At 43.3% G+C, this 24,135-nt stretch overlaps 1 protein-coding gene and 1 long non-coding RNA gene across 20 annotated transcripts in view; one reads left to right on the top strand and one right to left on the bottom strand.

Annotated features, from left to right (window-relative positions):
• LOC120369305 overlaps positions 1-8,488 on the bottom strand; it is a 128,172-nt gene extending 119,684 nt beyond the window's left edge. For 4 of the 15 annotated variants that reach the window (XR_005583070.1, XR_005583068.1, XR_005583065.1 and 1 more), the window contains exon 1: positions 8,138-8,481. This is a non-coding gene — a long non-coding RNA (uncharacterized LOC120369305). Of the gene's footprint in view, positions 1-7,620; positions 7,719-8,137 lie in introns of all 15 variants that reach the window. The other 11 variants (XR_005583081.1, XR_005583074.1, XR_005583078.1 and 8 more) reach the window with 9 other exon arrangements.
• A 28-nt stretch (positions 8,489-8,516) lies between these two features.
• Positions 8,517-24,135, top strand: part of STK24 (serine/threonine kinase 24) — a 102,415-nt gene continuing 86,796 nt past the window's right edge. For 2 of the 5 annotated variants that reach the window (XM_039482443.1, XM_039482451.1), the window contains exon 1: positions 8,520-8,701. In XM_039482443.1, the coding sequence (XP_039338377.1) occupies positions 8,660-8,701 (42 nt within the window). In that variant the 5' untranslated portion in view covers positions 8,520-8,659. Of the gene's footprint in view, positions 8,702-24,135 lie in introns of all 5 variants that reach the window. The other 3 variants (XR_005583040.1, XR_005583038.1, XM_039482428.1) reach the window with 3 other exon arrangements.

Below are 24,135 nucleotides of genomic sequence, written 5' to 3'. Positions count from 1 at the left end.
ACTATCATTCACAATTATCACAAGCACTATCTAATACATAAATATAACTAATTGCCAGTGAAAATTACAGATTTTCTATATTTCTAGAAAAGCAACAGCATTCTAACTGGTTGGTTCAAAGGATACCCTCCAGCAACCATGTTGGCAGCCATCTCTACATAAATCTAGTCTCACAAACAATAGCACAAAAATTTTGAAAAGCTGTCTTGTTTTCAAATAGAAAATACTAAAATACTTATCAAAGACAAAAGCTGACCACTGTGCAACACCCAACACTGTTATACTAAGAAATGTTAAAATCACATTAAAATTAATCAGAGATGGACCCAGACCCAAGAGATGTCTGGGTCTAATTAATACCACTACAATTGAACTAGATTATAGTTTATTAAAGTTCTTTACTTTTCAGACCGGAACATCACACAGCAAATTAAAAACCTGTGGTTGCACTAACCTGGCAAATAAGAAGTGCCAAATAACTACGCAAGTTATCAGCTTACAAGTGCAACTCTAACTTTAAAAATAGAATTCATTAGCAATATATAACCACTGAAAAGTAAATCACAAAGCTGACTTCATGATTGAGTAAAACTACAGTCAATCAAATGAAAATATGGTAACTAAACCAAATGTGGATGTATACAGACAGCCCTATAAAAGACTGCAAATAGGTTTATAAAAAATCAAAAATATTATGATTGAATCAAAAATATCCCTGAGGTGGAAATAAAGAAAAAAACCGACTCAGCCACATTTACAAAAATACTATTAATATTTAACAATTCAATTTCAGTACTACAAGGTACATGCAATCCAGACTATATTTATCCAGCAAATCAAGTTGTATTATATAGTAATGTAAGTAATAATTAATACTACCTGTTTAAAGACCTAGAAATAGGTAAAGAATGAACTGAACTACCCTGGCTGAAGAGTTTCTGTATTTCTCCTGTAAGAACTGATGCCATCAACTACATAAAGAAGAAACTTGAACTCTGGTACTGGAAGATTTTTAAAAAATCCCTTTCATTTTACTTCTAAAATGTATATCCAATTGTGAGGCTACATTTCATCGCAGGTCAAAAGTGCTGTTTGATAAATTTGCTAACTGAAATTAGTCACTATCTGTAACAAGTTCACTCAGGTCTCCCAGATCCTCGACTAGTCCACTGACTACAAGAATACTTTTCCTCTGCTGCAGTTTCCACCTTTGGCTATTAGAGCAGACAGGCAGAGTACCCGGTCCCTCTGTCCCTGCGGGGCAGAGCCTTAGCACAGCCACTAGTAGCAAAGCTACCCACCTTCCCAAGCTCGGCAGCAGGCATCCTCCATCTGTGCGGGAAGTGTGGAGGTTAAGACAAGAGACCAGAGAAGCCCACTGCCTTGCAGTCTGGAGATGGGGCATCTACTGGTGCCGACTAAGCGACTGGGAACCATAGGAGTGGGAAGTTGCAGGAGTTTTCTGAGAATGAGCAAGGGCTGCAGAAGCCTGGTATGGGGACTAAGAGACTGGGAAAATGTGAAGCTGCTTGAGCCTGCTAGGATAGAGTGGGACATGGGACTGGTGGCTGAAGGAACTTGCTGGGTGACCTGCCAGTGGGGAGCAGTGGAATGGGAGGGAGAGGAGACAGGGAGCAGGTACACAGGGCCTGTGTTTTTGTGTGTACATATTTGGTATGCATTCTAGGTTGAATTTTCAACCTGTAATTGTCACACATGCATTGTGGGGCTAACTGGGGGGGCGTTCATAAAGCAGAACACAAATAAAAAACATAATTTATTCTCTTTTTATCACGTTCTTAGGCCAATCTCATGTTCTGACTCATGATTTTTAACTCTTGGAGATGGAAATATTGCAGATTGTTGGCACTAAAGACTGAAGCCTGCTGTTTAGCTACTGAAAAGATTTAATTCCAACAATGCAGGCATTCCCATGTTGCCCTGCTCTAGTATCTCAACTCTGCAAGGAACCATCTCTGCAGATGTAAAGGCAGGTAGAGAGACAAGGTTTCAAGCTTACACAGAGCTCTTCTTCAGGTCTGGGAAAATATTATTAATTATTATTATTATTTTATTTTATTATTTTTCTGAGACCTGAAGAAGAGTTCTGAGTAAGCTCAAAAGCTTGTCTCTCTCACCAACAGAAGTTGATCCCATAAAAGATATTACCTCACCCACCTTGTCTTGCTAATATCCTGGAACTGACATGGCTACAACAACATAAAGGCAGGTAGGTGAGTTTACAGTCAGTCTTTGGTTTCCCTGCTCAGATTGAGGGTACTTAGTAGTGCCAGTTGTGAACGTGGACTGTGTGGTGAAAACTACATTGGAGCTACCAAGCTATTTCACATAGAACATCAGAAATCCAGCAGATGTTAATCTCTTTCAGTTGTTTCTACTGACCCAGAGGAACTCAGCGCAATGACTGAGAGGTACAACTATTTAAACTTACAAATGAATTACCAGGTGAGTAAAGTGCTAAAATATTGGTCAGCTGCATGCCAAAGGTTGCCTATCCCTTTTAACTTTTAACTTTTACTTGACCAATACTTGCCATAATTTTGTTATCCAATCATCGTAGGGCAAGCCTCTCTATTCAACTTACTTCACGTGGGCCATAATACAGCCAGCAGGCAAATATTTTAGATCTGTGGTAAAACTTATTGTCATGAGACACAGTTGTAAGTTACTGCAGCTCATCAGTATCACTGGGTCAGCCTTAATGGATACATTAGTCTTTGGATTATGCTATCTTGTGATGGACATATTTATCAGTTTGAGAAGAGAATTGGTGTCCTCATTGTAAAAATGAAATATGAAAAGAAAACTATATATCATTCTGCTTTTGTGGGTTTTTTTGTTTTAAATAAGAAACAAGATTTAATAAAATCAGACTACTTGGGGAAAAGATGCTAAGCAGCATAATCAAACAGTCTCATGTTTCTTAATGAGTTCTAGGTCCCCATCCAATTTTAATTGTCTGCCTGGAATACTAAAATACTTGCAGGCACTTAGATTGTGCACATTATTAATAATAGGCATACCATATAATAGCATTTTGCTCCATTTCCTGTTAGATCCCAGTGCTCATCCATTATAATTCTCAGTGCTCAGTTATTAGTGAACTTTCTTTAGTTGGTAAGGATGTCAATGAAACTGTAATTTTACTTGAAAATATACCATTGAAGGAAATTGGATGTATGTAGAACAGCATATTGTATATAAACATATCAACATACTATACATTTTCTTTAGGAGGGACACACAAAATCTAATTAGTAATTTTTTTCAGCCAATATTAATGAGATGTAAAGGATAAACTTTTTTACTGGTAAATTGTGTTTCTTCAATAGACAAGATCAGTCTCTAATTAGATGGGTTGTTTTTTATGTCATAATGTGGACATGCACAAGCAATCATTGTAATTGAAGAAGCCAATTGAGGTGGTCCTGAGGTTTGTGGATGCTTCCTTAGCCATGAATAGTTGACAAAAGTACGGTTACAAGGTCAGAGACAACATTTGGCTGGAGTGAAAAAGATGAAAGAAATTAAGTCTACATACACTTACTTGAAGAAAACAACTTTTAACTGAAAAGTGCAAACTACAACACAGAGACAGTGTCTGTTTCCAAGGAGAACTACATTTCAGAAACAGGACAGAAGAAAATAGATGTAATTCTGTGGGTAGCATTAGAATAATCCCAAAGGAAAGGCATTAGAGACTGACTTGATTGGAAAAACTCCATTTTACAGGAAGGAAAAATGGTTTATTCTCAGACTAGGCAGGATCTGTCTTGTAACTACAGGAGTTGGGATCTGTGCAGTTTTCTCTCAGTACAATATGATAGATGGTCACAGGAACAGAAAATTTAAGTACCATAGCAAGGGTTTATTAAGAATGAGTCTTGCTAACCTACTTGCTTTAAAAATAGAATGACAAAATGTGTATATAAAGAGAACACAGTACATATCATTAGAATCCATTCCTGTTCAGATTTGAGAGTCCTGAATGACAGTCCCCACGAGTACAGTGCTTCAGCCCTTTCTGCCCTCCTGACTCTGATGTCTGAATACACAGATATTCATCCTGAACCAGAAATGTCCTACTGGAGGACAGTTGTGATCATGTTGATGGCACATCTATAGTGGGTGATGATGCATACATTAGAATGGTGAATATAGTACAGTATAGCTGGGGGCATGGGTCTCAAATTGTGGTCAGTGTTGAAGATGAATGGTGGAAAGGAGATATGAGATGGAATTAAAGTGGTTTAGGGCACCTTCACTTTGCCTTTCCATGCAGTTGGTTAAGGAAAAGGTCAACCTTATGCCTCTAACTTATAATTTAATTACTTTGTTTATTTTTGAAAGTGAATTATAATATTCTTTATAGGCTCTCTGGCTTTTAGTTATTGGCAGGCACGGATAGCCTGAACTCCACTTTAACAAAGTTATTTTTGTCTTGGAATATAAATTAACTTCAATAAATAACAGGAATTCCATTAATCACAGTTCTTCATTTGAGTTTTGTTATGAAAGTTTATGTAGGTCTGATTCCTTAATCTCAACTAACCTTCTTTCAGGCTTTGAAACACAACTATATAACAATAACTAATATAAAAGATAAAATATGAACTGATGGCAGTTTCCAATTTCACATATAGCTAACTACTAGATCATATAATCTGACTTAAAAGTCATGAGTACAAGTGAGGTATTTTTTCTGATATTATGCACTTGAAGAAAACTATTCAGCTGTTTTCCATTTAACCAAGACCAAAAAAGAATCTGAGTAATTTTCTTAATGTCTGAAACACACCATTTGCCTCCACGTTCAAGTAACTCAAAAACAGCTAAATAGATGTCCTTCTAACTTACAGAGAAATTCACCTTTAGCCAGAGAACAAATGCAAGAAACTTCACCTAAAATTTTCTTTTTGAAAAGTTGTAAGTGCCTTCTCAACCATAACTATTGGGCCATTGCTATAATATGTCAAGGGTCTGATCCTGCTTTACAACTCACCCCAAACTTTGATGGAAAAGTACCAGAGTATGGGGAAGCAGGAAAAGGATATACCAGGAATTTTTAGGGTTTCTTATAGCCAGCTTGAATAATAAAGTCATCGCAGTTTCTTTATTTTAGTTTTATAGATTTTGAGTCTGATTCTTCTTATTTATACCAGTACAATTCCACTGACATAACAGAAATGTTGTTGAACTGCAAGGGACCTCAGTAGGTCATCTAATCCAGTCCCCTGCACTGAGGCAGGACTAAGTATTATATAGACCATCCCTGACAGGTGTTTGTCTAACTTGTTCTCAAAAACCTCCAATGACGGAGATGCCACAAACCTCTTGTCAGGGTTCCCGCCCCGAACTCTAGGGTACAGATGTGGAGACCCGCATGAAAGACCCCCTAAACTTATATTTTACCAGCTTAGGTTAAAAACTTTCCCAAGGCACAAATTCCTTTCCTTGTCCTTGGACAGTATTGCTGCCACCACCAAGTGATTTACACAAAAATTCAGGTGAGGGTCACTTGGAATCCCTATGCCCCCAAAATATCCCCCCCAAGCCCCTTCAACCTCTTTCCTGGGGAGGCTTGAGAATAATATACCAACTAATTGCCTTGGCAATGTGAGTACAGACCAGATCCTTTAGGACACTAAAATCCATCAGGTTCTTAAAAGAAGAACTTTATTATAAAGAAAAAAGTAAAAGAATCACACCTGCAAAATCAGGATAAAAGGAAACTTTACATGGTAATAAAAAGATTTAAAACACAGAGGACTCGCCTCTGGACTCAGCTTTACAGTTAAAAAAACAGGAATAAAACTACCATTGTAGCATAGGAAAATTCACAAGCCGAAACAAAAGATAACCTAATGCATTTCCTTGCCTTACTTAAGATTTTTGTAATTTTAGATGAATCATTCCAGGTATGTTTTCAGGAGATGTTAAACCTGCTTGGTCTCTCCCTCCATCCAGAGAGGGAACAAACCGTCCTCCCCCCATATTTGAACGTATCTTCTTTTCTCATTGGTCCATCTGGTCAGCTGCCAATTAGGTTATTTGAGCTTCTTAACCCCTTACAGGTAAAGCGATTCAGTAGAGCTGCCCAGGAGGGATTTTATGCTACCCTTATCTCTATGTTTATGACATCTCCCTAAGTAATTTGTTCCAGTGCTTAACTATCCTTACATTTAGGAAGTTTTGCCTAATGTCTAACTTCAATCTCTCTTGCTGCAATGTAAGCCCATTCCTTCTTGTCCTGTCCTCAGTGGTTAAGGAGAACATTTTAACACTCTCCTCTTTATAACAACCTTTGACGTACCTGAAGACTATTATGTCTCCCTCCTCTGTTTTCTCTTCTCTGGATTAAACAAACCCAATATTTTTAATCTTTCCTTGTAGGTTATTTTCTAGACCTTTAATCATTTTTTTGCTCTCCAGTTTGTCCATATCTTCCCTGAAGTGTGGTGTCTGGAATTGGACACAATATTCCAGTCGAGGCCTTATCAGTGCTGAGTGGAAGAATTACTTCTTGTGTCTTGCTTACAACTCTCCTGCTAATACAACCCAGAATGATGTTTGCTTTTCTTTTTTTGTTGCAACAGTATTACATTGTTGACTCATATTTAGTTTGTGATCCACTATAACCCTCTTTCTGCAGTACTCCTTCCAAGGCAGTCATTTACCATTTTGTATCCATGCAACTGATTATTCCTTCCTAAGTGAAGTACTTTGCATTTGTCCTTAGTGAATTTCATTCCATTTATTTCATACCATTTCTCCAGTTTGTCAAGATAATTTTGAATTCTAATTCTGTCCTCCAAAGCACGTGCAACCCCTCGCAGCCAGGTATTACTCCTCATTGAGTAATAGGCTTACCCTTGTCCTTGGTTTTCCTCAAGCTTCTAATGTATTTGTAAAATATTTTCTTGTTACCCTTTATGTCCCTAGATAGTTTAATCTTGTTTTGTATCTTGAAATTTCTAATTTTGTCCCTATATGTGTGCTTTTTATATTAATCATTTCTAATTTGACCTAGTTTCCTCTTTCTGAATGACTCTTTTTGAGTTTCAGGATGTTGAAGATCTCCTGGTTAAACCATAGTGGTCTCTCACCACACTTCCTATCTTTCCTATGCATTGGGATAGTTTATTCCTGATTTGTGGTATGTCCACATTACAGAATATACCAGCATAATTCTGTTGTCATAGCTATGCTGACATAATCTCATAGTATAGATGCAGCATATTGACCGACTGAAGGGTTTTCCATTGGTATAGAAACACCATCTCCCTGAGCAATACATCTATGGAAACATTCTTCCATCCATGTAGGTATGTCTACACCTGAGGTGTGCTTTTTCACACTCCTGACCAACAGAGCTATGTCAACGTAACTTTTAAGTTTAGACCCAGCCTTATGCTGGTGTGAGAGAATTGGGTCCTCTGTGTGCATGATCTCTACTGAATGGGTGAGGTTATAATAAATGACTGGTGTTAAGGAAAAACATTGAATGCTGGTAATAAAGGAATATGCATATGCACCTCTGCTGTCTAATAGGATAGAATATGATCTACTCAAGTGTTTATTAATTGGCAGTTATCTCACCTGCTAGTCAGCAGTTTACAAAGAGGGCCCAAGCCCAGTGAGCTAAATCCAAGGCACATCACCAGGGTATAGCAGATAAAAGAGGTAGTAGCTGTTTCCTGTAGGTCAAGCGGCAGTAGTATGTAGTTTTAGCACAGAAGATACCAAATTTGATGTCATTTAAGCACACTGGAGCTGATGACAATAGATATTTATGGGGCTAAAGGCAGGTTAACCGTGCGGTAGCTAGGAATTTCATTATATAGTACTCTAGTGAGTCTTCAGCTACTTGCGGGGGAGGGGGGTTAGAATGAAGGAGAATTAACCTGGAGCCTCTTTCACTTGGCTGTGTGCGTGTCTTTTTATGCAAGCCCGGCTCCAGCCCTAGGGCAATGCTCTTGACAAGGCAAAGGAACACTACGCCCTTCCTCCCCAATGCCAGCTAGGCACACAGGTACCCCCAGAGGGGCTGCAACCCCTGCAAAGCGCTCCGCCCCTCAGACACTGCTCCCCGGGGGCACGTCCCCGGCGCGCCTACCTAGAGACACCCCCAGCGCGCAACCACTCCCGCGGCGATTCGCCCCACTCAGCTGGAGGGGGGAGAGGTCTGAGCGGGCCCGATCCCAGTGCGCTTTGTCCCAGGCGCGTCAACTGGACAGACCGGTCACCAGCATCGGGGCGCGAGGTGCCGCGTGCCACCGGCGGCCGCCGCCCGCACATACCGTGAGGGGGCGGGGCGGGGCGAGCGCGCGCACAGCGCAGTAGTTGCTCTCGCCCGAGGTGGTTTGCTTTACGCTAGCAGTGCCCCCCCCCCTCCGCGCGCTCGACCAGTAACGGCCGCTCCGTGCGCGCGGAGGAGGGGGAAGGAGGCGGTCGGGCCCCACGCTGCGTCTGTGACGGGACCTGAGGGGCGGGGGGAAATAGCGCCGCGGGGCCCCGGCGCGCAGACTCTCCGGACCGCCGCCACTCGCGCGGGGGGGGGCCCCGATGAGCTGATTCCCGTCGCCGGAGCAGCCTGAGAAGAGCCGACCCCGGTGTAGCGCGCATCGCCGCCGCCGCCATGGCTCACTCCCCGGTGCAGCCGGGCCTGCGGGAGATGCCGGTGAGACTCTAGTCCCACCTTGGCGCGGGGGGGTGTTGCGGCATGAACGGCCTGGGGGTGCGGGTACCCGTCCCTGCGGGGGGGGGCTGCGCATCCCGGGGTCCGGCACGGAAACGCACCCGGAGACCTCTGGGGTGGGGGCGAGAGGCCGCTGCGGAGATCCGCCTCTGCGGCCCAAACCTCGCTCCCACCCCTGTGTGCTGCTGCTGCTGCGGGGGTTGGTGTTTGGCTGGGCGCGGGGTGCCAACAGCGGCTGCCTGCGGGGCGTTTGGGGGGCGAGTCCCCAGGGCGGTGGTGGCGCTGTCGGGAAACGCGGCTTCGCTCTGGCCCTGCCCGGTCAGTTCGCGGAGAGGAGCCGGGGCTCCGGCGGGGGCTGCTCGCTTGGAAACAAGCTGCGCTTGGCAGAATAAAGCGCGAGGTGCCTGGACCGTGCGGCTCGACCCCTTTCGTGCCCGGGGGGTTTCCGCAGCGCTACGGTCCGCTCCAGAGCCCGCATCTTCCAGGCGCTTCTCAGTCGCCTTCAGCTACTCGCTCCTCAGCTGAGTTTGGAAACACAAACCCTCCCTGCACTGGAGGAGAGCGTCGCCCTTCAGTGCTGTCGTGCCCATCTCCGTAGGATGGGCTTTGGCAGGCGGGGGCTGCTTGGAGGGATGGTGTTTGGCCAGGGTGTTCGGGGGTTTTGTTCTGTCCTATGAGTGGCTTAGTTAGAGCTGGAATTTGCTGCTGGGGTTACATTTATATTGTGACTTGTTTCTGAATAATTGTCAAGGGCTCCTGATCCCTGGGATAGGCATCCCTGTCTACTTTATCGTTACTAGTCCAAGTAAAATAACATACCACTTGCGGAGAAATCTTAAAACTGCCAGTATTTGTGTATTGCTATGATATTCCCGGTGTATCTTTATTATACCTTGCATGCTTTTTCACCAGATGCCACTTTGAGCCCCTTTTCCTCCATTTTTGTTTTGTTTTGTAATTTCCTCAAATTACCTTTGGGGTTGAAATTTTTTATACTTGGTTTCAGTTTAAAGGTGAATTTATTTCTGGTTAGTTTTCCATCTATCAAATACACTAATTTGTTTTTGTGGGCTGGGATAGCCTGGAGGTTTTAACTGAAAACTTCACATTCATATAAATTTAGAGGAATATGTACTTGCAAAAGCATAGGGGGAAGATGGATGGGAAAGAGTTAAGAAATAGTTAAACATGGCATGTACTACACATGCACAGTGTTTTTTTTTTTCTTTTAGATTGTGTGCACTCAGTCTAGTTATCCTTGTGCTCTGCAGGGCTCCTGACTTTCGTGTACTCTGCCAAGTCATTCATCTCCTGCTGATACCCTTGAAATCACCCTTTATTTTTCAGAAGATTATTCTTAGGCGTTCAGTATGTCTAGGGAAAAGTTATACTATATGAAATATAATACAGACTATATACAAAGAGGCCATATGGCTTCATGGAACTTTAACTGCTTCTGATGTTGGTGCATTTTGGTCATCTGCAAGTAATTTTAAAAAAGAATTGTATGTGACTTTTTGCTTTTCTATGCTACGTAGACTTGTATATAGAAGGCCTGCTTTTCTGTGTCATTGAAGTGCAACTTACAAATGTAGAATTCTTTTTGTTACATAACCGCACTCAAAACCAAAACAATGTAAAACTTTAGAGCCTACAAATCCACTCAGTCCTACTTCTCATTCAGCCATTTGCTAAGACAAACAAGTTTGTTTACATTTATGGGCGATAATGCTGCCCACTTCTTATTTACAATATCACCAGATAGTGAGAAAAGGCATTCGCATGGGACTTTTGTAGCTGGCATTGCAAGGTATTTGTGTGCCAGATATGCTAAACATTTGTATGCCCTTTCATGCTTCGGCCACCTTTCCAGAGGACGTGCTTCTGTGCTAATGACGCTTATTAAACAAATAATGTGTTAATTAAATTTGTGACTGAACTCCTTGGGGGAGAATTGTATGTTTCCAGCTCTATTCTGCCCACATTCTGCCATATATTTCATGTTATAGTAGTCTTGGATGATGATTCAGCACATGTTCATTTTAAGAACACTTTTGCTGCAGATTTGACAAAATGCAAAGAAGGTACCAATGTGAGATTTCTAAAGATAGCTTACAGTACTCGACCCAAGGTTTAAGAATCTGAAGTGTCTTCCAAAACCTGAGGGGGACGAGGTTTGGAGCATGCTTTCAGAAGTCTTAAAAGAGCAACACTCTGATGCGGAAACTACAGAACATGAACCACCAAAAAAGAAAATCAACCTTCTGCTGATAGCATCTGAGTCAGATGATGAAAATGAACTTGTGTCAGTGCGCGCTGCTCTGGATTGTTATCGAGCAGAATCCGTCATCAGCATGGGCGCATGTTTTCTGGAATGGTGGTTGATGCATGAAGGGACATATGAATCTTTAATGCATCTGGTATGTAAATATCATGTGACGCCAGCTACTACAGTGCCATGAAAATACCTGTTCTTACTTTCAGATGACATTGTGAACAAGAAGCGGGCAGCATTCTCTCCTGCAAATGTAAACAAACATATTTGTCTGAACGATTGACTAAACAAGAAATAGGACTGAGTGGACTTGTAGGCTCTAAAGTTTTACATTGTTTTGGTTTTGAGTGCAGTTATTTTTTTATACATAATTCTACATTTGTAAGTTCAACTTTCATGATAAAGAGATTGCACTACAGTACTTGTATTAGATTAATTGAAAAAATTAATTCTTTTTTTTACAGTGCAAATACTTGTAATCAAAAATAAAGTGAGCACTGTGCACTTTGTATTCTGTGTTACAATTGAAATCAATATATTTGAAAATGTAGAAAACATCCAAATATATTTAAATAAATGGTATTCTATTATTGTTTAACTGTGTGATCAGTTGCCATTAGTTTTTGTAATTGCTTGACAGCCATATCTATAATGCTAGCTAAGGTACATGTACTCTGTCATGTGATGGTGTTTATGTAGATGTAGGTGTTCCTTGGCTTCTCCTACATTAATGTTTTTGTCAGTGAAACCTAGTTTACTGCCTGCATTTCTGAGACCTTTCCCTAAAAGACCTTTCAATTGTCACTATAAAAATTTGAGTGTTTTAATATAATTTGATTGATTAAGGCGACTTTGTGGCTATAAACTGGCAGAGTATTAAAAAAACAAATCTCTAAAATTGAAATCGATTAGTGAGTGTTAACCAATGACAATTTTAAACCTAATGTTGCATTTAATGAAGTAATTTAATAATATCAGCTTCTTGTGAATAAAGTAATGTATTTTCTTTTTCCATGCATTTCACTAGAGCAGAGCAGGAATCAGTTCAGAGCCCTAACATGTAACTCATTCAAATTAAGGCTCACCCCCAAACTTAATCAGCAGTGTGCTTCTTTGTGGGCCCTCCCCCTTCTTTACACATGACCTTTATCTTTCTACTTTAGGAAAGCTTCTCACTCACTTAAAGCATGTGGAGTTTGGCAAGGCTGGTCAGTGGAAAGTCTCTCATGGCCTACAAATTAAATTTCCTCAGTGTTTTATCCCTGGAACAGTAGTCTAGATTGGCGGTTCTCAACCAGGGGTACGTGTACCCTTGGGGGTACTTAGAGGTCTTCCAGTGGGTACATTGACTCATCTAGATATTTGCCTAGTTTTAACAACAGGCTACATTAAAAGAACTAACGAAGTCAATGCAAACTAAAATTTCATACATACAATGACTTGCTTATGCTGCTCTATATACTATTCACTGAAATGTAAGTACAATATTTATATTCCAATTGATTTATTTTATATGGTAAAAGTGAGAAAATAAACAATTTTCCAGTAATATTATGCTGTGAACTTTTTGTATTTTTATGTCTGTTTTTTGTAAGCAAGTTTTTTAAGTGAGGTGAAACTTAGAATCATAGAATCTCAGAGTTGGAAGGAACCTCAGGAGGTCATCTAGTCCAACCCCCTGCTCAAAGCAGGACCAAACCCAACTAAATCATCCCAGCCAGGGCTTTGTCAAGCCTGACCTTAAAAACCTCTAAGGAAGGAGATTCCACCACCTCCCTAGGTAACCCATTCCAGTTCTTCACCACCCTACTAGTGAAAAAGTTTTTCCTAATGTCCAACCTAAACCTCCCCCTCTGCAACTTGAGACCATTACTCCTTGTTCTGTCATCTTCTACCACTGAGAACATCCTCTTTGGAACCCCCTTCCAGGTAGTTGAAAGCAGCTATCAAATCCCCCCTCATTCTTCTCTTCTGCAGGCTAAACAATCTCAGTTCCCTCAGCCTCTCCTCATAAGTCATGTGCTCCAGCCCCCTACTCATTTTTGTTACCCTCCGCTGGACTCTCTCCAATTTATCCACATCCTTCTTGTAGTGTGGGGCCCAAAACTGGACACAGTACTCCAAATGAGGCCTCACCAGTGCTGAATAGAGGGGAATGATCACATCCCTCGATCTGCTGGAAATGCCCCTACTTATACAACCCAAAATGCCTTTAGCCTTCTTGGCAGCAAGGGCACACTGTTGACTCATATTCAGCTTTTCGTCCACCGTAACCCCTAGGTCCTTTTCTGCAGAACTGCTGCCCAGCCATTCGGTCCCTAGTCTGTAGCAGTGCATGGGAGTCTTCCGTCCTAAGTGCAGGACTCTGCACTTGTCCTTGTTAAACCTCATCATATTTCTCTTGGCCCAATCCTCTAACTTGGAGGTACGCAAGACAAATCAGACTCCTGAAAGGGGTATAATAGTCTGGAAAGGTTGAGAGCCGCTAGTGTAGACCTAACTCAAGCCTTCAGATGAGTGGAAACTACCAATTTCAGTTGAATTTCTGCTATAAAATACTATTAATTAGGGCTGTCGATTAATCGCAGTTAACTCACGTGATTAACTCAAAAAATCATGATCAATTGCAGTTTTAATTGCATTGTTAAACAATAAAATACCATTTGACTGAATGTACTTGTAGGCGCTGAAGTGTTTTGCATTGTTTTGTTTTTGAGTGCAATTATGTGACAAAAAATCTACATTTGTAAGTTGCACTTTCACGATAGAGATTGCACTACAGTACTTGTATGAGGTGAATTGAAAAATACTGTTTTTATCATTTTTACGGTGCAAATATTTGTAGTAAAAAATAATATAAAGTGAGCAGTGTACATTTGTCCCTTCCAGCTCTGAGATAGGTATATCTCCATAAATTATTGGTGGGGGGAGGGATAGCTCAGTGGTTTGAGCATTGGCCTGCTAAACCCAGGATTGTGAGTTCAGTCCTTGAGGAGGCTACTTAGGGATCTGGGGCAAAAATTGGTCCTGCTAGTGAAGGCAGGGGGCTGGACTCAATGACCTTTCAAGGTCCCTTCCAGTTCTAGGAGATTGGTATATCTGCAATTATTACCTTTATTTGGGGATTGGTCCTGCCTTGAGCAGGGAGTTGGACTAGATGATCTCTTGAAGTCCCTTCCAACCCTAATAATCTATGATTCTGTGTTGATTAGAAAATGTAGTAGAACATCAAAATATTTAAATAAATGGTATTCTATTATTAACAGTGCAATTAATCATGATTAATATTACTGTTAGTCTAAACAAGGATTAATTCAGGTGGAATTTTTTGGTCTTCCTTCCCCCATCCCTTCCCACATGCACCTCAAAAGGTATACGATTAAGTCATGTTTTTGTTAATATTCAGTTTCTTTCGCTTTTCAGAATTTACAAATTGTTTCAGGAAGGTGGGCTTTCTCTTCCTGATTGATTATTTATGTGCAAGATATCTGTACATAGCATTACAGGAGCAGACCATATCAGACTGCATTTAAAAGTAAACTTATAACTGTGGTTTGACAATTTGGAGAATATGTCAATGTATAGCTTTTGAATTGTTTTTGATATTGGGGATTGTCTGTGTGTATTTGTGTCAGACTTGAGAGTTCCATGTTGAATACGGGGCTTGTTTCCTGCTCGGTCTAAAATTCCAAGGGGTGGTGACATAGGGCTAACAACGAAAGGTAATTAAACCTTGTTGGTGTTCTATTCATGTGGAAGTATTTTGGACAAGGAGTTAGCTACTGCCAAGAGAACCAGTCTGCCCAGGCAAACTGGTAACTAAGCAGCTGATCACCTGACAAAGGGACTGGAAGTTATAAAAGGGAGATTATCTAACTAGCTGTGCTAGAGAGGATGATGAGAGACCAGAGGAGAAGCCATGCATAGGACGGTAGGGGAGAGGAAATGCCCTGGTCATCCTTATAAACCACTGACTCAAATCCCAAAGAACACTCCAGAGATGGTGTATAGGTGTTGTATTATTTTTTCTAGATTTGTATATATCTTTTGTTATTTCAAGTGTAATTGTGTATAAAACAAACACAAAAAAACCCCCAACCATCAAACAAAACCTTGCTAAGCCTGTGTGTTATGTACTTCAATTATCACATGTCCTTGAAGAGGTAAATGATAAACCAGAGTGCCTTCAAGGTTGGAGCTCTGGAAAAGGGTGTGCTTAAGCTAATGGAGAGCCTCTGATAGCTAGCACTAGTGATGGAGGTAGTTGGACCACAGGGACTCAGCTATCAGAAGGGGTGCTAGATGGAGGATCTGTAGCCTGCGGTTGTGTCTGGAGACCCAAAATCAGAGGCAGGCTGACCTTCCTATGAGATAAAGATGCCCAAAAGATTGACTTCTGCTGGGATCCTCATCCAGTCTACTCATAAGTACTCTTGGTATCTGAATGGTGAATTTCCAAGATGTTATGACCAAGAACCAACATAATCTTTGGGGCTAGATGCTACCTGTAATCAGTTTCCTTTTTGAAGAGTAGAAAAACAAATAAAAAAAGCTAGTGACTCAGCTGTATGTAGTGTCTATGCACGTCTTATAAGTGAATTACAACAATCTGGCTTGTAGTGTGGCTGCTGCTATTTTTCTGAGGTGGTAGTCTGGAGTCAAATCTTCTGGTCTTATGTGTAAGGTTAAGGCCTATGTGAAAGACCTCCTGTGTGAAGTGGAAGGGTCTTCACAGCCTCAAAAATGGATGAAATACTAAGAAAATGGACAAGTCCGCCAGGTAAGATGATGCCAGTAAAATAAGTATATTTTAAACATTGATTTATTTCAGGGTTAGACAAATTTTGAAGTTTGAATTCAGATAATATTTTTGATGGGGAACGTAGCCCTAAAATCAAATTTAATTGCATTTGTGATTAATGAATATTGCTTATACGTGAAAAGAGGAAAATCAGACAGAGAAAACATTTGTCTCAGACGGTGGTAATGTAGTTGAAAGTTTAATCTTTTTTACTTAAATCGGAAATTCACAGAGTGGTGGAGAGGCTAGGAAAGGAAGCAATGAAGATATATATAGGGAAATCTCTGGAGGAATTAATGTAAAGGCTTAGAAACATTTCAGAATGAATTATTTTGTTTTTATTTTCTCTTAGTGGCATAGAATCAGAATGGAGTAGGTACCCAGAGAGGATTGAATATATGAAATGAAATTCAGAAAACACAATGGGGGAGAATAATGTAGTGTCATGGTTCTTTTTGTAGTATAGTTTCGAATGGATCCTTATGTTTATCTAGTCAATAGATTTAAAAGAATAAGTGAATTTAGTAGTTTATATATTAGGAATGTAGAAGCATAGTCTTACTGGTTAACTGCCTTAACCGCAGGGCCGGTGCAACCACTAGGCAAACTAGGTGGCCGCCAGGGGCAGCTCCAGGCCCCAGCACGCCAAGCGCGTGCTTGGGGCGGCATGCTGCATGGGGCGCTCTGCCGGTCACCGGGAGGGCGGCAGGCAGGGTGCCTTTGGCAGCATGCCTGCGGAGGGTCTGCTGGTCCCGCGGCTCCAGTGGACCTCATGCAGGTGTGCCTGCGGAGGGTCTGCTGGTACTGCAGCTCCAGCGAAGCCGCGGGACCAGCGGACCCTCCGCAGGCACGCCTGCGGGAGGTCCCCCGGAGCCATGGGACCGGCAAGCGGCAGAGCACCCCCCGTGGCATGACGCCGTGCTTGGGGCAGCAAAAAGTCTAGAGCCGCCCCTAGTGGCCGCCTAGGGCGCCAAGGTTTGAGGGCGCCAAAAAGCAGTGCCCAAAATGTCTGGGAAGCTCACTCGGCGCCGGATAAACATCTAACCTTCTTCCCGCCGCTGTGCGAGGGGGCCCTGTGGCTTTGATCAGCTCCGGCTCACTGAGAAGTGATGTCATTCCTCCTCCAGCCGCTGGGGGCGCTGCGCTGCTCCCAGCTGCTCTGGCTCTGCCCCAGGGCCCCCACCTCTGCTCAGCCCCACCCCCATCCCCCATAGCTCTGCAGCAGGGCCGGGCCTGCACTCACTGGTGGGGGGAAGTGCAGAGACCTGGCCCCAGCCGTGCTGCTGGTGAGTGCTGGGAGGACTGGTTCCCTCTGCCCTCCAAGCCAGCCCCGCCCCCCTGAGGAGGCCTTGGCCCACCCTTCCACTCCCCCCACAGAGGCCTGGGGCACCTGGGGGCTGCGTAGGGCCCCAGAATATCTAGGGACGACCCTGGTACCCGCCACCCTGCCCGCAGCCAGCCCCACACCCCCTGCCCTGCCCGCAGCCAGCCCCACACCACCTGTCCCCAGCCAGCCCCTGCCGTACCCCACTGCCTGAAGTCAGCCACACCCTCTGTCTCCAGCTGAAGCCAGCCCCACACCCCATCAACAACCAGCTCTCCATCCCCTGCCCTGCCCGAAGCCAGTCAGCCCCACACTCCCGTCTCTAGCAAACCCCTACTGCACCCCCCTGCTCAAAGCCAGCTAGCCCCACACCCCCTGTCTCCAGCCAATCCCTGCCGCACCCCCGTGCCCAAAGCCAGCCAGTCAGGTTATTCATTTATTTTCATTAAATATGTAGACTAAAAATGAAATCAATAAATTTTCAAGCCGAATGTGTATTAATTCTAATGAACAATGCCACATTATGCAGTATTCATTTTTGAAAGTTTATAATAAGCGATGCTCCGGGGGGAGCGGTGGGGTGGGGCACAAAGGTGGAATTTTCGCCAAAGGTGCAAAATATCCTTGCACCGGCCCTGCTTAACTGTTAACCCCCACGCCAGCCGGAGTGGGCCCATCCGCGCTGGCCAGATGGACCCTAGCCTCTTGAACAGTTAACCATTTAAATGACATATTGTTTAAAAGCTTAACTTTTTAAATGGTATTTACATCCCTATTGTATATAAAATCAACAAAATGCTATTAAGAATGTGAGATTGTGGAATGTGATTGCTTTTGTTGTAAGATACATATTTTGTTTATCAAAGGTATTCCACTCAACTGTAGAATAAATTAGTCTCTTTCTCTTAGTGAACAAAAATAGATATGAGAGAGATTATAATAAAAATGATCCAGATCTCTGCTGGTATAACAGTTTGATGTTTTTGCAGCCCAGATGTTTAACATGAGCTTGTTGTATATGATTATATTAAAAATGAGGCTGTTATAGCAGGAAAACCATGCGGATGGTAGGAGGCAAATGTCTGGATTTCTTTGTTAAAAGTGACAGGTAGGACACAGAATATGAAGGTACTGGAAGTGTAGTTTCATCCCTTCACATTTTGGGAGGGAAGTATTTCCTGACAAGTAGAGCAGTTTTTTTTCCTTCCACAGTAATGTTACAGTGAGGGTGCAACACCTCTGAAACAGTGGCTTTTCTTACTATTCAGCCTTCCAGTGAACTGGAATGTATAGAAAGAGTGACTAAATTCTGAAATGTAGATTAGTATAGGTGAATACACAGCATTAGTAGATAATCTCTTTAAAAATAAAATGGGAGCAGGAGATTATTACAGCATCATTTTAAAATTCTTGAGGGCACCTATGTACTTTTCTTTCTCTTGCTGTCATGCGTCTAAAATATTCTGGTCTCTGCTTTGTAGCATACTGACGGGGTGTCAGTTTTTTTTTTTTTAAATCACACACTTGATGACTGAACAGGTTTTTCACTTCCAGTAGTTTGTTTAAAAAAAAAAAAGCCACAAATATAATAGAGGGTGGAGAGAGAATGCATGATGTGTTATAAAAGTTATACCAGCTTAAATCTGAGATGACTGTATTACTCACAAATGGTGTGTAGGCAGGTCATTCAATAAGGCTTTAATACTATGCCACTGTATTTTGTATATGTCACATGTAAAATAGCTTTTCTGTAACAAATGTTTTAGAATTTTAAAACATTTTAATGGTACTGTTTTGTATCTTTTCTTTGAAAAACCCAGCTGGTTTATGGTTTGATGCTGAAACTCTGTAGTTCCCATTAACTTCAGTTGGATTTGTTGGTGCATAAAATTTCTGAAAAACAGGCTATTCTCTATCTGTTCAGCTTACTTTATGTAGCTGTCTGTATTTAAAATGTTGTCACTTTAAGACATGACATTGTAGGAACTTCCAGGCCTGGAAGCAGGATCTGGGTCCCACTGTGTATCTGGGAATCTCCCCTGCAGGGTGATGCTAAATGTTGCCTATTCTGGGTCTCAGACCTGTGTAACTTCCTTGGAGGAAGAAAGGAGAGGAACTTGCACACTAGGGAGAAGAAAACTTTAGTGACAAGCTTAAAGCTGTTTAAAACATTGGGCTAGGTCCACAAAATGATTTACGTGCCTAAGTCCAACTTTTAGCTGCCACATCCTTTAAAACCCTCTGCTCAGGTGCTGCCTAAATCTAGACACCTAGGTTTCTGCTGTTAAAGTTCTGTAGATGTCTAAAAATCTGCCAGAGAATATATCCTAGCATCCTCACTCTAGCCTTTCTAGTGCCTAATCCTCAATGGGATTCTCAAATTAGGCATAGCCCTGCCTACATTGCCTGCAATGCCTGATCTGGTAGGCATTCTCAGAGCATGCTTAAACGGAGGCTGAAAAGTTGATGCTGGTACCCTACTTAAAACTTTTAGCCCAGTGATTGGAGCAATCACCTGGGATGTAGTAGATGTAAATTCAATTCCTTACTCTGCATGATAAGGAGAAGGGATTTCAATTTGGGTCTCCCCATTCCCAGAGAGTGCCCTATCCACTGGGCTATGAGGTATTCTGGGGTAGGTCTCTCTTAATCTCTCCTGTTGAAATAACTAAATATTGAGTGGGCCAGAGACTGAGAGATTACATCCCAGTCATTAGGGCCCTCATCTGGGAGGTGGGAGACCCAAGTTCCAGCCCCCTGTTCCAATGAATATTGATTTATTTATTTATATGCAGTAGAACAGCTTCAACAGAAGAGAATGAGACCTGTTCCAGAATACCTGATAGAAGAGTGCCCTGACTACTGGGCTATCAGTGGGGGGATCCTGTTCAAATCCCTTCTTTCCATCAGTCAGGTGGGATTTGAACCTGGGTGTGTCACCTCCTCAGTGAGTGCTCTAACAATTGGGCTAAAAGTTATAAGGGGAGGTGGTGCCTCCTTAACTTCCTGTGTTTTGTATGAGAAGGGGCTTAGGTGCCTAACTTCAGAAGAGAAGGTGTACAGCCTCAGTTCCTTTGAGAGGTGGGTCTTAGGCCACACCTTTTTCCTTGGCATTTCCTACCGGCTAGTTTAGGTGGCTCTCTATTCAGCATGCTGGCTTTTGTGGATCCCATTGTCAGGTACCTAACTTTCCCCATGCATTATTCTAAGAAACCTGGGCTCCTAACTTAGGGCTGTGGATGTGCACTGGCTGGCAATGTGCCTAAGTGCCTGTGTGGGTCTAGCCTACTGGCATATTCTGGGGTGCAATCCAGACTAGCAAGGGGTTGTGTCACTGCCTGCCCTGCAATCGTGGGTGCTGTAGAGGCGGAAGGTGCGCTGGTCGGTGCTGCAGTTTCAGCTGATAATTGAAAGGAAGGGAAGCTGCTGCTGGGATGGCACAGAGCAACTGTGGAGACCGCATTGGGACAAATTAGGTGCCTAGGGCACCTCTCCCTATTCCAGGTACAGAGGATGCGAGGAGGGTGCTGGGCCCCCTCAACTGCCCAGGCTCTCCTGGCTAGGCCTATTGTGTCACTCCTGGTATGAGCTCAGCTGCCCTTTCCCATATGTCCGGGGCAATGGGGGAGAGGAGACGTGCCATTCTGAGGATTTTGAGGCCCGAATCGGTTAACCAATATAATTTTAATAGTTTAAATGGGTACTCTGTAAAATGATATTTACATCCTTAGTACAAGTATAAGGTATTAAAGTCAGAAATGGTTACAAGGGAAATAAAGATAAAATGCTTTTTAGTAGCTAAAACTTAACAAGCTCGACTTGGTTCAAGGTAGAATTCCCAGCAACATTGGTACCAAATTCTCAGGTCAGGATCTCCCGCCTAAGTCAAAAGGCTGGTTCCTTTGTCTTAGGAAAGAGAGAGAGATAGCTTGAAGTGTTTTTGCCCCTCACTTTTATAGTCCAGTCACCCTTTGAAATGCATTTTCCTGAGGGTTACCTCTATATAAAGTTCATTCCCGCTGTAAGGATAGAGACATGGAGTCTTGTGATGAAAGAGGTTCCATGCTGTTTTTGCTAAAATACAGATCAATCTGGCTCAAAAATTAGCCGCATGTGACCTCCAGAAGAAGAAAGAGGAGCATCCATGTACCAGCAATGCAGATACAGGTGAGCAACTGTTTTCATATTCTCTCCACAAGTACTAATACGGAGAGTGAACTAGATCAGTGGTTCTCAAACTAGGGCCACTGCTTGTTCAGGGAAAGCCCCTGGTGGGCCGGGCCGGTTTGTTTACCTGCCGCGTCTGCAGGTTCGGCCGATCACAGCTCCCAGTCACCGCGGTTCGCCGCTCTAGGCCAATGAGAACTGCAGGAAGCAGCGTGGGTCGAGGGATGTACTGGCTGCCGCTTCCTGCCACCCCCATTGGCCTGGAGTGGCGAACCGCGGCCCCTGGGAGCTGTGATCGGCTGAACCTGTGGATGCAGCAGGTAAACAAACCGGCCCGGCCTGCCAGGGGCTTTCCCTGAACAAGTGGCGGCCCTAGTTTGAGAACCACTGGATTAGATGATACATCTGAGGGAAGGGAGAAGCAGAAGGAGACTCCACCGATTGGAAGGCATGAGATGCACTGTCCTAGTGATGCAGGTTCCACGACCACCAATCCCAAGAGTCCTAAAGAAGGAGGCGGGTTGGGAAAACTGAGAAGTCTGTTGCTTGCCAGGAGCTAGGATTCATGATGTGATGGAGAGACTGCCGAGACTCATCAAGCCCTCGGATTGCTACCCCTTCCTGCTTCTCCACGTGGGCACTAATGATATTGCCAAGAATGACCTTGAGCGGATCACTGCAGACTATGTGGTTCTGGGAAGAAAGATAAAGGAGTTTGAGGTGCAAGTAGTGTACTCATCCATCCTCCTTGTGGCAGGAAAAGGCCTGGGTAGAGACAGTCGAATCGTGGAAGTCAACGAATGGCTACGCAGGTGGTGTCAGAGAGAAGGCTTTGGATTCTTTGACCATGGGATGGTGTTCCAAGAAGGATTGCTAGGCAGAGATGGGCTCTACCTAATGAAGAGTGGGAAGAGCATCTTCGCAAGCAGGCTGGCTAATCTAGTGAGGAGGGCTTTAAACTAGGTTCACCGGGTAAAGGAGACCAAAGCCCTGAGGTAAGTGGGGAAGTGGGATACCAGGAGGAAGCATGCACAGGAGAGCGCAAGAGGGGAGGACTCCTGCCTCATACTGAGAAAGCAGAATGATCAGCGAATTATCTTAAGTGCCTATCCACAAATGCAGGAAGCCTGGGAAACAAGCAGGGAGAACTGGACGTCCTGGCACAGTCAAGGAATTATGATGTAATTGGAATAACAGAGACTTGGTGGGATAACTCACATGACCGGGGTACTGTCATGGATGGATATAAACTGTTCAGGAAGGACAGGCAGGGCAGAAAAGGTGGGGAAGTTGCATTGTATGTAAGAGAGCAGTATGACTGCTCAGAGCTCCGGTATGAAACTGCAGAAAAACCTGAGTGTCTCTGGATTAAGTTTAGAAGTGTGAGCAACAAGGGTGATGTCATGGTGGGAATCTGCTATAGACCACCAGACCGGCGGGCTGAGGTGGACGAGGCTTTTTTCTGGCAACTAACAGAATATACTAGAGCGCAGGCCCTGGTTCTCATTGGGGACTTCAGTCACCCCGATATCTGCTGGGAGAGCAGTACAGTAGTGCACAGACAATCCAGGAAGTTTTTGAAAAGTGTAGGGGACAATTTCCTAGTGCAAGTGCTGGAGGAACCAACTTGTGAGCAGCAGGTCAAGAAGAGCTCTGCTCCTAACAGGGAAGAATTACTAGGGGAAGCAAAAGTGGATTGGAACCTGGGAGGCAGTGACCATGAGATGGTCGAGTTCAGGATCCTGACACAAGGAAGAAAGGAGAACAGCAGAATACGGACCCTGGACTTCAGAAAAGCAGACTTTGACTCCCTCAGGGAACTGATGGGCAGGATCCCCTGTGAGAATAACATGAAGGGGAAAGGAGTCCAGGAGAGCTGGCTGTATTTTAAAGAATCCTTATTGAGGTTGCAGGAACAAACCATCCCGATGTGTAGAAAGAACATTAAATATGGCAGGCGACCAGCTTGGCTTAACAGTGAAATCCTTGCTGATCTTAAACACAAAAAAGAAGCTTACAAGAATTGGAAGATTGGACAGATGACCAGGGAGGAGTATAAAAATATTGCTCAGGCATGCAGGAGTGAAATCAGGAAGACAAAATTGGAGTTGCAGCTAGCAAGGGATGTTAAGATTAACAAGAAGGGTTTCTAGAGGTATGTCAGCAACAAGAAGAAAGTCAGGGAAAGTGTGGGCCCCTTACTGAACAGGGGAGGCAACCTAGTGACAGGATGTGGAAAAAGCTAATGTACTCAATGCTTTTTTCACCTCTGTCTTCACAAATAAGGTCAGCTCCTAGACTACTGCACTGAGTAGCACAGTATAGGGAGGAGGTGACCAGCCCTCTGTGGAGAAAGAAGTGGTTCAGGACTGTTTAGAAAAACTGGACGAGCACAAGTTCATGGGGCCGGATGCACTGCATCTGAGGGTGCTAAAGGAGTTGGCGGATGTGATTGCAGAGCCATTGGCCATTATCTTTGAAAACTCGTGGCGATCGGGGGAGGTCCTCACTGGAAAAAGACTAATGTAGTGCCCATCTTTAAAAAAGGGAAGGAGGAGGATCCGGGGAACTACAGGCCAGTCAACCTCACCTCAGTCCCTGGAAAAATCATGGAGCAGGTCCTCAAGAATCAATTTTGAAGCACTTAGAGGAGAGAAAAGTGATTAGGAACAGTCAGCATGGATTCACCAAGTCATGCCCGACTAACCTAATTGCCTTCTATGATGAGATAACTGGCTCTGTGTATGAGGGGAAAGCAGGGGACGTGTTATTCCTTGACTTTAGCAAAGCTTTTGATATGGTCTCCCACGTATTCTTGCCAGCAAGTTAAAGAGGTATGGGCAGGATGA

Source organism: Mauremys reevesii, linkage group 1 (genome assembly GCF_016161935.1).
Source record: "Mauremys reevesii isolate NIE-2019 linkage group 1, ASM1616193v1, whole genome shotgun sequence".
NCBI lineage: Eukaryota > Metazoa > Chordata > Testudines > Geoemydidae > Mauremys > Mauremys reevesii.
The sequence above is the reverse complement of the archived record's forward strand: the minus strand, read 5'-3'. Positions and strand labels throughout refer to the sequence as shown.